The sequence below is a fragment of the Rhinolophus hipposideros genome (genome assembly GCF_964194185.1).
Source record: "Rhinolophus hipposideros genome assembly, chromosome: 8".
Taxonomy (NCBI): Eukaryota; Metazoa; Chordata; class Mammalia; order Chiroptera; family Rhinolophidae; genus Rhinolophus; species Rhinolophus hipposideros.
The window spans coordinates 52,879,128-52,891,603 of record NC_138054.1 but is presented as its reverse complement, the minus strand read 5'-3'; the positions used below and the strand labels follow the sequence as shown (position 1 = coordinate 52,891,603).

General features: G+C 39.1%; 1 protein-coding gene and 1 pseudogene across 21 annotated transcripts in view; one reads left to right on the top strand and one right to left on the bottom strand.

The window, feature by feature from the left end:
• The window catches only part of FGGY (FGGY carbohydrate kinase domain containing), a 661,235-nt gene that overhangs the window by 308,255 nt on the left and 340,504 nt on the right, over positions 1-12,476 (top strand). For 13 of the 20 annotated variants that reach the window (XR_013993878.1, XR_013993879.1, XR_013993880.1 and 10 more), the window contains 2 exons: positions 4,550-4,661; positions 10,376-10,527. Coding sequence is in view for 17 of the 20 variants with exons in the window: in XM_081057761.1 (XP_080913887.1) it covers positions 4,550-4,661; positions 10,376-10,527 (264 nt within the window). In the remaining 3 variants the exon portion in view is untranslated. The remainder of the gene's footprint in view (positions 1-4,549; positions 4,662-10,375; positions 10,528-12,476) is intronic. The other 7 variants (XM_081057768.1, XM_081057764.1, XM_081057766.1 and 4 more) reach the window with 1 other exon arrangement.
• On the bottom strand, positions 2,822-4,173 carry LOC308500920 (glyceraldehyde-3-phosphate dehydrogenase-like; annotated as a pseudogene). The gene is made up of 2 exons: positions 4,157-4,173; positions 2,822-3,555 (listed from the first exon to the last, which is right to left on the bottom strand). The product of its transcript is annotated as a glyceraldehyde-3-phosphate dehydrogenase-like (transcript).

Here is a 12,476-nt window from a genome sequence, read left to right as displayed (position 1 = left end):
GCACTGCAGCAAACATGGCGGTGCATATATTTTTTCAAATTAGTATTTTGGATTTCTTTGAATAAATATTCGGGAGTGGAATTGCTGGGTCATAGGTAGTTCTATTTTGAATTTTTTGAGAGACCCACATATTCTTTTCCATAGTGGCTGCACCAATCTGCAATCACACCAACAGTGCACGAGGGTTCCCTTTTCTTCACATCCTCACCAGCACTTGTTGTTTGTTGATTTACTGATGATAGCCATTCTGACAGGTGTGAGGTGGTATCTCATTGTGGTTTTCATTTGCATTTCTCTAATGATTAGTGATCTTTCCATATGAGCATCTTTCCACAGATGGTCTATTGGCCATCTGTGTGTTGTCTTTGGAGAAATACCTATTCAGGTCCTCTGCCCATTTTTTTTTAAAGTGGATTGTTTCTTTTTGGGGGTCCAGTTGTATGAGTTTTTATACATTTTGGATATTAACACCTTATTAGACATATCATTGGCAAATACCTTCTCCCATTCAGTAGGATGCCTTTTTGTTTTGTTGATGGTTAGAATTGCATATTTTAAATAGGGATGGGTTCTTTTAGGATGACTTTTGTGGGATTTAAAAGGTTATGTTTATGTTTTAAGTTAATGGGGAACATTAATGATTATGGTCACTCATGCTTTTTCAAAAAAAGAAACCATAGAAACAAATAAAAATAGAATTAATAAGTCTATTATTCTGCAACTTTAAAAGTTACATAATGAAGAGAAAAATCCACTCCAACTGGTGTTTCTGCTCTTAGAGGCAACTACTATTAACAGTTTGTTGTATATCCCTTTTTGTTTTTGTATTTTACCTTATTACTATATCATGTATATCTTTTCATTTTTTTATATCTTAACTTTTAAAATATACTTAACAGCATGAGGCATAATTCACATGCCATGAAATCCATTCATTTAAAATGTATAATTTAGTGATTTTAATAAACTTACACAGTTGTGTAATCACTATAATCCATTTAGAACATTTTTGTTAACCCAAAAAGTTACCTGTGCCTGTTTGCCATCCGTCCCCATCCCCAGCTGTAAATAACTCTTTATCTTTTTGTTTTTGTAATTTCTCTTTTTAAATAATTTTATATAAATGGAATCATACAACATACATTCTTTTGTGTCTGACTTCTTTCACTTAGCATAATGTTTTTAAGGTTCATTCATGTTGTTGCACATATCAGTAGTTTGTGCCTTTTTCTTGCTGAGTAATATTCCATTTTATGGATATACCACACTTTGTTTAATGATTTGGTTAAACCATGGTGGATATTTGATTTTCCAGTTTTGGGGTATTAATGAATGATACTGCTATGAATATTCACTTGCAAGTCTTCGTGAATACATAATATTTTTTTATTTATGAATATTCACATGCATATCTTTTTAATTTTCTAGGGTAGAGACGGAGGCATGAAATTGCTGGGTTGTGTGGCAAATTATATTTAAAAACCTGCCGAACTTTTTTCCCACCAGCAGTATATTAGGGTTCCACTTTCTGCACATTTTTCTAACATTTGGTATTGTCAATTTTTTTTTTATTATAGCTAGCCTACTATATATGCAGTAGTATCTCATTGTGATTTTAATTTGCATTGTTTAATCACTAATGATGTTAGCATATTTTCTTATATTTATTGGCCATTTGTATGCCTTCTTTGGTGAAGTATAAATTCAAATGTTTTACTCATTTTCTAATTGAGTCATTTGTCATCTTATTATTAAGTTCTATATACAAGTCTACTACCAGATGTATGATTTGCAAATATTTCCTCCCAGTCTATAGCTTATCTTTTCATTTTATTATGGTTTCTTTTGAAGAACAAAATTTTAAAATTTGATGAAGTCAGATTTATCAATTTTTTTAATGAGTCTTGTGTGAAAAGAAATCTTTGCTTAATCTGTGGTCCAAAAAAGAAAAAAAGACTTTCTCTCCTGTTTTTTTTTCTACGTTTTATAGTTTTAATTCTTACATTTAGGGATATAGTACATTTTGAGTTAATTTTTGTATATGGTATGAAGTAAAGTTTTTTTTTTGTTTTTTTTTGCATATGGACATTCAGTTCTACCACCACTGTTAGACTATCTGTACCCCCATTGAATTGCCTTGGCGTTTTTATCAAAAACCAGTTGACCATAAATGTTTGGGTTTATTTCTTATGTCACTATTCTGTTCCATTGATCTATAAATTTAGCCGATGCCAATGCCACGTTGACTTAGTAATGGTAGTTTTCTAGTAAAATGTGAAATCAGGTAGCATAAGTATTCCAACTTTGTTTTTTGTTTTCATCTTTACATTTTTACTTAAATGTTGGGAGCAACTTGCCGATTTCCAAATAAAAAATCTGCTAGGATTTTAATAGGGGTTGGGTAGAATCTGTAGACTAATTTGAGATTACCATTTTAACAATGTAGAATTTTCCATTTTATGAGCATCGCATATTTCTCCAATTTGTAGGGTTGTTTTTTGTTTTTTGTTTTTTTTGTAGCAATGTTTTGTAGTTTTTAGGGTATGAGTCCTGAACTTCTTTTGAGACATTCATTCCTGAGTATCTGATTTTCTTTGATGCTATTATAAATGGATTGTTTTTTTCACTTGGCTGCAGTAAACTTTATTGATGGTGCATGTTAAGATAGGGCTCCCACAGTCCCTCCCCTTCTTCAGAGGGTCTAGTATGGAAACTGGAGGTCAGGAAATTCCCAGTGTGTTGGAGGGACAATTGGGGAAAAAGACTCCACAGTAGCTGGGAACTTCTCTTCCTTTTGCTGGGGCTGGTGGTCCAGAGGCTCTTACTCCTTGGAGGCCATGTAGGCCATGAGGTCTACCACCATGTTGCTGTAGCAAAATTCATTGTCATACCAGGAAATGAGCTTGACAGCATTGTTGTTTATGGCAATGCCAGCCCTAGCACCAAAGATGGAAGAGTGGGTGTCACTGTTAAAGTCACAGGAAACAACCTGGTATTCAGTATAACCCAAGATGCCCTTGTGGGGCTTTAACACTTTCTTGATGTCATCGTATTTGGCAGCTTTCTCCAGGTGTCAGGTCAGGTCTACAACTGACATGTGTGGGTAGGGACATGAAAGGCTGTGCCAGTGAGCTTCCCATTCAGCTCAGGGATGACCTTGCCCACAGCCTTGGCAGTGCCAGCAGACGCAGGGATGGTGTTCTGGGCAGCCCTTCGACCATCACGCCACAGCTTCCCCAGAGGGGCCATATACGGTCCTCTGGGTGGCTATGATGGCATGGACTGTGGTCATGAGTCCCTCATGGTGCCAAAGTTGTCATGGATGACCTTGGCTGGGGGTATGGCGGGAGGGGGCAAGCAGTCGGTGCAGGAGGCATTGCTGACAGTCTCGAGGGACTTGTCATATTTCTCATGCTTCGCACCCATCACGAACATGGGGGCATCCTCAGAGGGGCAGAGATGATGACCCTCGTGACTCCACCCTTCAAGTGAGCCCCTGCCTTCTCCAAGATAGTAGAGACACGAGTGGACTCCACAACATACTCAGCACCAGAACTGTTGGAAAATGTTCCCTATTTCACCACATCCTGAACAAATTTGTGTAGGATTGGTATATTTTTTCCTTAAATGTTTAATTGCTCAGTGAAGCCATCTGGTCTGAGAGTTTTTTTATTTTTTGGTGGTAACATTTTAAGTATAGTTTTGATTTTTCACGAATAAATGGTTCTCATTTTTTCATGTGTCTTTGGCTAATTTCTATAGCCTTCATGTGGTTGTTTTTGATGATTTTTTGATTTTATACTTTATTTTTTAAACATTTTGCAAAGAGGATTTGCTGACGTTTTCATACCACCATACCCAGAAATTGCTTCTCTACCTCTTTATTTTTAATAGTTGTAGAATATTCCATTTCACAGGTGTACTTTAATTTATTTAATAAATCCATTTTATTTCTAATTTTTAAACATATTCTTAAGCAGTACTGCAGTTAACCTTTGTCTACATATAACTTTATTTACTTATGCTAATAATTTGCTAAGATAGATTCCTAGAAATGGAATTGCTGGGGCAAAAGTAATATATGCCTTACATTTTAACAAATACTATAAAATTATTCTTCGAAATTTCTACTAAATTATTATACTGTTAAAAATACTGTTCGAGAAGTTCCATGTCTCCATATCTTGCCACTACGATATGCTATTAATCTTTTACATTTTTTTCCAGTATGAATAGCAAAGAATGGTATATATTTATTTGTATTTATTGAATCATAATGGAGTTAAGAATCTTTTTATATGCTCTTTGACTATTTCTTATTTTATGAAGTGACATGACATGTCCTATGCTTAATTTCCAATTAGATTGGTTGTCTTTTTCTTATTAATTTATAGGATCTTCTGACATTTTAGTGATATTAAACTTTTATCTGTTTATGTTATAAATATTTTTTCTATTCTGTCATTCATTTCCTTCTCATTATAACTTGTTTTCAATCTTTTAAAAGCTTTGCATTGTAATTTATGTTTTTGTTTGTTTTTTAAAACAGAAAGTTGTACAAGGGATCGATTTAAACCGAATTCGAGGGCTTGGGTTTGATGCCACGTGTTCTCTGGTTGTTTTGGATAAACAGTTTCATCCTTTACCAGTGAACCATGAAGGTAGGACCATTCCCCTCTTTCCATGGTGGTGGGAGACTAGGTGGGGCAAACATGGCTGATTAATCAAAAGACCCAGGAGGAACATGAGGTCAGTTATCTCTTACCACTGGAAGTGAGATTAGAGGTGGAGCCTACAGGTCAGAAGTCATGTCCCTGAGGTTAAAAACTTGGAGAGCAGTTGGTAGGAATGGGGTGGCATCTGGGGCTTGCATTAGGTAGAGACATGGCTCCCTAAAGCACAAGAGCCACAGTAGAGAGCGTGATGAAAAAAGGACGTGGGACCTTGAAACAGACAAGTGGTCTGGGTGTTTTCTAGGAAGAGAGTGTCAGTGCCGCTGTTGCTTTGCATGCGAAGCTCCTGTGCCACATTCATTTGAGTAGGTGAGCCAAGTCCATTGAAAGAAATAGAACAAGGCAGATAGGACCATGTATCACACAGAAACTGGGAACAGATGGCCTCTCTGTTTCCAATAGCCAGACCAAAGGACATTCCCATTGAATGAGGTTGCTCTAATAGACGTATGTGACTACTGTAGTGAGCTGCTTCCAATGGGCCACTTGGATTCACCGTCAGACATTTTTCACGGCGAGTAAGGATATGTTCCTTTTGGGGCATTTTAACTGGTAACGCTAGCACTTAGGTTGCAAACCCAAAAGTCTGCACTGGTCAGGTACGTGAGCTGTGATGATAAACTTCAGCTGATATTTAACTTTTGGGTGAACAGAAATAATTTGGGAATGGTGGAGACTCTGGTGCACCGGACATTGCGTCTGAAGGAGTGTGGCCCTAGGGGTTGTCAGTCAGTTGTTGCCGAGATAGGCACTGCAGACATGTTTGGGGCTAGATTATGTTTAGGAACACTTAGGAGTGGACACTGCTGGAAGCAGAGTCTTTTTTAACGGGGCTGTGGATCCTAGGGTACACTGCGGCACCCTGGAATGGGCGTCAGGCACATTCCAGATCTCTGTTTTGTTCCCGCTGAGCTGTGTGACACCTTCAGCGAGTGAGTCGCTGAACCTCCGCATGGTGTAGTTTTCTCCTCTTAAAGAATTGGAATAATGAAACAGTAGCTTTGCTATGAGAATTAAGTGAGAGCCTGACATCTAACTGCTCAGAAACAGTTTTTCCATCTAGTTATGAAGTTCTCAAGTTAAGAGGATGTGGCCTACTCACTTCTATGGACCTAAGGCATAGAATAGTGATTTTTATAAATTACATGTGCCGAAAAAAATGCACCTGGTTGTGTGGTTAGAGCATAGGAGTAATGATAACCTTCTTTTACACACACATGCATACACACACACACACACACGCACACACGCCCCCTTTCTTGCTATATTTATTAGCACCTACTGTGTGCCAAGCCCTGTTATTCAATGTTGGGGCTTCCAAGATGAATGGTCCTTGTTCTTAGTGATTATTTACTGGCTCAGTTGGCATTGTTCTAAAAGAGACCAAAGGATGGGGCTGAACCAGCAGAGCTCAGCTCAGCAGCAGTAGGCTCTCTTCAGTTATGAGATTTGTGCAGCCACAGAGCTGGCCATGTTGGGAGACTGTCAGCGCTTCCTTAATTGGTTTTCGTTAAGTAGCGGTCAGGTGACAGTCTGTTAGGGATGCTGTTGGAGGAATTCTCATTTGGGGTGACATTTTAGATGTTAAAAGCCTTAAGTTCCAAGGACTGTATACCTTCTAACATACTAAAAATACATTGCTTTTTTAAAAAAACTCTGGCTGTACGTTAGAATCAACTGGGGATCTTTTAAAATGACCGATTCATTTGTATTCATTTGGCTTAGAGTTAGGATAGGGCATCGGCATTTAAAACAGAGTTTCCTTGGTAATTCCAGTATGTGAAGAATTACTAGGCACAGATGAATGGACAGTGAAAATATCAGGAAGAAGAATACTGAAGTGGCCGTGGTTCCTTGTTAAACCTGCTTGGATCTGTGCCCTCTCTGGATTCCATTCTTTTTATCATTGTAGGTAGAATTGCCTGCTGTTAACAGGCCTGCTGCTAAAGGGTGGCAAGGTTGCAACCCTAACTATGAGTGTTGAAATAATTTTATTGCACCTAAAAGGTTAGGACGTACCTATTTATCAAATGCATCCAGCTGCAGGTGCCCCTCACCAGTTTCTGGCCTTTCAACGGGTTCTATTAAGGTTACATTTTTCTCTGACATGGATTATCCTGTGCTAGAAAATGCAATTAGAATTTTAAAAGGTGGTTTCAAGGTTCTTTAAATGACTGCTGCTACTTACGTGGCAGTGGCCAACTCTTGATGGGTTAACTAAAGGAAGTGGAGTCAGGAAATTAACCCTCACCATTAAAACCAAACCTATAAAATGCGCAAAACTGTTACCATCTTTAGATGTTAACCAAAAAATGAAAGAAAAACAAAACAACAAAAATACCCCAAACCCAAGTAAATTACCACATGTCCGGAAAATAAGCCCTAGCATGATTTTTCAGGGTGACACCCCCTGAACATAAGCCCTAATGTGTCTTTTGGAGCAAAAATTAATATAAGACCCGGTCTTATTTTCAGGAAAACACGGTAAGTACTGTAGTTTAAGCACATTGATCATTGCTATATGATAAAATAGTCTCATTGTTAGGCCTTTCTTGTTTTTGATCTTTCTTTCTTTGAAGATCAGAACAGCCCCTGGGTTGGAGCAGTGCCCCTGCTGCGTGCTTCCTACCTCTGCATGCCACCAGGCTCAGAGCATGGCTCGGGTTGGGTCATCCCAGCCAGAGGAGCTCTCGGGAGGGGGAGGAACCAAGGATGATCATGTGGGGCTGGAGAAGGAATCCTACCTAGGCTGCTCTGCAACAGAAACCTCCTCTTCAGCTGGTTTTTCTAATTCATAGCAAGTTTTTCCCCCTGAACTATGCCTGGAACACCTTCTATGAAGTGAGTGTTCAAAATATTAATTGAATGCATACATGGATAAATAATCTGCCCTTAAGTAAACTGCCTGTATAGTCCAAATTTTGCTCTACTAACTTGCATCCCATTCTCTTACAATATGCCATTTCCTCGGGTCTGTACTCCATTTGTTTCACATGCTATCTCAGTTGTGTAGCACCTCCTTCCTCACTCTTTCACCTGGCTAACCAATGGCCAGTCATTTTTAGAACTAAATTAAAGTGTTTCTGCCTCTTGGAAGCTCTCTGTGCAGCGTCAGGCTCAGTTAACCAATACCTTCTCCGACCTCCTCCTCTTGGTATTTCTATTCTGGCAGTCAACACACTATATAGAATTGTTTTTCTATCCAACCACATGCTTCATACGGGCAGGGACATTCTTCTTGCTATCCCAGCACTGTGCCTGGCACATAGTACATGCTCAATAAAATGATTAAAAGCACTTTCAGTGGATTCATTTATTTGTGGTTTTCTACAGGAACTGAAAAAAAAGGTTAATTTCCCAGTTCTTGTCTAAAATTAAAATAATTGGTAATTATAAATATGATAGAATACTTGATTCTGTATACTTCTCATTGTGTCATTCTAACTACATTTTGGTCTGTCTTTACAGTTGGAAGTTTAGCAACAGGTGTATTTGTCTTGAAGCAGCTGCAGATGTAGTCAATACAATATTTAAGAAACAAAACTGATAATGTTCTCCCCCAAACCCACACACTTATATACACGTGTATATGTATGTGTGAGCACGTGTGTGTGGGCACACACCCACACTCCGATTTAGTGAGAGTTCTGGCATGGGACATGGACATTAGTATTTTTAAAGCTATCCAGGGTTTCAAATGTGCAACTGGAGTTGAGAACCAGAGCTTTAAGCAATTCTATTATAGAGTAGAATCATTCAACTATTAAAAACAAATCTGAGGTGTGCCTATGGGAAGGCTTTATATACTTTCTCTTATTTTCAGAGAATTACTATTTTCTGAGGAGCTTTTGTGGGACCTAAAATCTCTCCAGGCAGGCAAACCACTGACTGAGTCCTGGTGTCCTTATGATGATGATGACCTAATTTAGATATTTTCATAGGTTGACTTTTTTTTTTTTTAAGTTTAAAAAATTATTTTTCAAACATATGGGAAATAAAATAACAGCTTCCTATGTATGCACTACTAAGGATAAACATGAACTTTTGCCATATTTACTCACGTGTCTTTGTTTTTTAAAGAAAGAATTGCGTGAAGCTCCAGCCTATTACTTCTCCCCCTCCCGTTCCCCCTCTGCCCAGCAGGTGACCGTTCCGCTATGGTTGGTGTTCACAAACATGTTGTTTCTGTGCTTTTACCACATATGTGTATAGCCACAACAACAAACAATGTATATTGTGTTTAAAAATCTCCCAGCTGGTGTCATTACTCATGTTGATATGTGTAGCTCTAGTTTATTCCTTTTATCACTTTATTTATCTGTTCTCTGCACAGATCTGCTTTCAAAGCCCTCTTCATGCTTTCCCCAGCTCTGCGATCTTAGGCGGTCTTCAGCCTCAGAGTCTGTTTGTCATTGAAAGTGACCTAGATCAGAGGATTGTTTTGAGAATTAAGTGAGATGATGTGTGTAAAATACTTATCACAGGACTTGGGATACACACAGACACACAGAGCTTTATAAACATTTGCTATTAGCAAAGTTGTGTAATTGTTGCAATTATTTCGTCATTCAATAAAATAATGCGTAAAAGTGCCTGGATCAGTTACTGTTGGGTCCCCTTTGATTTTTCCTTCCTATAATCTCCCAGGTAATTCATTGTTTTTCTCTGCCTTTTGCCATGTGAGCGAGCAGAGGGCTGTCAGGAGTAGTGGCTTGCTCATCAGAATGTGATGGATTAACAGAGGCTGGGGAAGGGACAAAGGGACAGTCAGGTGCTATGTGGGTAGCAGGTTGTAGAGGGAGGATGTGACGGTGCCCATGCTCCTTCTCCAGTTACTTTTAAATTCTCCTCCTTGTGATTTACTACTCTTGAAGGCCTACTATGTGATAGGGACTTGCCATATCCTTTATGCATACTATTGATCCCTATATGCTCTTAGGTATTGTTATCCCCATTTTGTAGATGAAGATACTGAGGCTAAGCAAAGTTTCATAACTTTCTCAGTACATCTCTGCTTATAACTGAAAGAGTCAGTATTCCCCATTGCGTCTGCGTGATTCCAAAACTCGTGTGCTTCCCACTCCACCACACAAAGTAACCAAGTGAGGGGGGAAAAGACCTAAATGAACTGATTTTAATTAAAGTGTCTGGAAGAAGTGGGAATATAAACAGATAAAGGCCATTGTGTAGATGTACTTTGTAAAATATATTATACTATTGAAATATTTGTACATATTTAAAGGAGACAGAGCTTAAAAAGCCAATGTGCTGTTTTAGGCTTATTTAATAGACTTTTTCCTAAATATTTACCCAGAAAATTTTTTTCTAGAACAGAAGGTGTAGGAAAGGAAGGGATGGGTTGAAAACGAATGAATGATGATATAAGTAATTGGAAGATCTTGACTGGTTTTATTATAGATGTTTAACCCTGAGGCTGTATTCAAAGAACACATCTCTTGAAGGGAAATCCAAGGTTTGGGTAAAGTGTTCAAATCAGCCTTGGTGGTGGTCCTTTCAGTTGTTCATTGTTGACGGGGGAAATTATAGAAATTCTGTAGCTCTTTGCCCTTGGGAATCCATAATTGCCCTTCAAGTAGGAGGGTAATAATGCGTATGTGTCTTCCTCTCCCTGTTCCTGCTAGGAGATTCCCATCGAAACATCATCATGTGGCTGGACCACCGAGCAGTCAGTCAGGTTCACAGGATCAACGCAACCAAGCACAGTGTCCTGCAGTACGTGGGGGGGGTGATGTCTGTGGAAATGCAGGCCCCGAAGCTTCTGTGGCTAAAAGAGGTGAGTGCATAGGGTTGAGGAGAGGATGCTAATACCTCTGGAACAACGAAGGGGTTAGGGGGGCTGGCATCCCACACAAGTGTATAACTTGTGACTCCCCCCAAATTTAACAGCCTACTATTGACGGGAGGCCTTACCCATGACATATACAGTGGATTAACACATATTTTTCATGTTGTATGTATTCTTACAATGAAGTAACGAGAGAGAAGAAAATCTTAAGAAAATCATAAGGAAGAGAAAACACAGTTACAGTACTGTGCGTATTTATTGGAAAATTCCACATACACATGGCACCACAGAGTTCAAACCTGTGTTGTTCAAGGGTCAACTGTAACAGTAGAGGATTCCATGTGTTGTGGCTTTGTCTGTACCAGGCATCCTGCTGAAGTCTGTGATGTTTGATTTTTCCTAGCAACTCTGTGAGGAAGGTCGATCCTATTTTATTGATTATGTTGCAGTTAAATCATTCCTGTTTTTATATGCTTAACTTATGCAAGGCATTGTGATACGTATTTGACAGAATACCTCTTTGAATCCTAACAGCAACCCTATGAAGCAGAGTTTCTATTTTTCGGTTGTGTTTTGTCGACAAGAAAACTAAAATTAATACAGATTAACCAACCCATCCAAAAATGACACAATAAATATGTGACAGAGCCAGGATTTGAACCTAAGATTGGTTGACTATGAAACTGATTCTGCTAATATCCAGTACTCTACTGAAGTTCAGAGAGGTGAATTAGAAAATGACAGAGCTGGGATTGAAGTCCAAATCTTCTGACCAGAACCTTCTTTCTCTATACACTTTTAGCCCCAGATGATTAATCTCTGGCCTTGGTGGCATTTTAGGGTGCTCCTTTCTCATCTTGCCTGAACTTGAGCTTCCATGTCCTTGAGTGATATGGTGATCGCTGGTCAAAGCACTTGCAGGTGGTTCCCATTTCCAGATGTTACGATCCTTTATGAAGTGTGCAGAGTGGTGATGTCAGTTTAATGGTTCCTATCAGAGATGGATGTGTGAGAAAGTTCAAGTCCTCTGGGAACCTTGGGTGCTTGAAAACCCCTAGGTGGTCTGGTGAGGAGAGATTCCATCTAATGAGTAAGACCTGGTATGATTCATTTACTGGCTCTGAGATTTCAGGTAGGCTGTGTTTTCAATTACTCAAAATGTGTATGGGGGTGGGAGGAGTTTAAGGGTGCTGAGAAGATGTCCCTGGATTGCTACTATGGAGCAGAAGGGAGATGAGCGAAAAGGGCATCAATAATTATAGCAGGTATGGCTTGTTATTTGTTTTGTATAGTTTGTATATTTGTGCATTTTAATTTGCAGAAAGGCTTCTATAGTTGCTAAGAGTTGAAGACACAGGTTATCTTAGGAGTTGGAGGTTTCAGGATTCTGATTTTGTCTCTATTAACATCACATTGTGTGACTTTCAGCAAAGCAATTCTTATCCCAGACCTTACTTTTTCCATCCATGCTGAAGTACAAATCAATACAGAACCGGTCCTCACTGCCCCACACCCTCCTCTGTATTCTATGGGTATTGATTTAATCCTAACAAGCTCTGCCTGGTAGAGAGCATGGGAGACTGAGACTAAGAGGGTTAAATGGCTTTGCCAAACAAATGGGAGAGCCAGTATTAAAACCATGTCTCCTGGACTCCAAAGCCAGCTCATCCAATCATGTCACACTGTAATGGGTGCCACATAGGGAAGGAACCAGGAAGGAAGGCAACAGTGTTTTTCAAGCCAGAGTAAACGTGGTACAGGAGAATAGGTGGGATATATCACCCTTCTTGGCCACAGGTAAGGAAGAGCTGTGCTGAATTACATGAGGAGGATCACGCGGGTGGTCATTGGTGCACCCTCAGGGCTTTATTGAACACACACTTTGTGGCCAGCTCTGGCCTGTAAATCCAGGAGATCTACATATACATTCCATATAA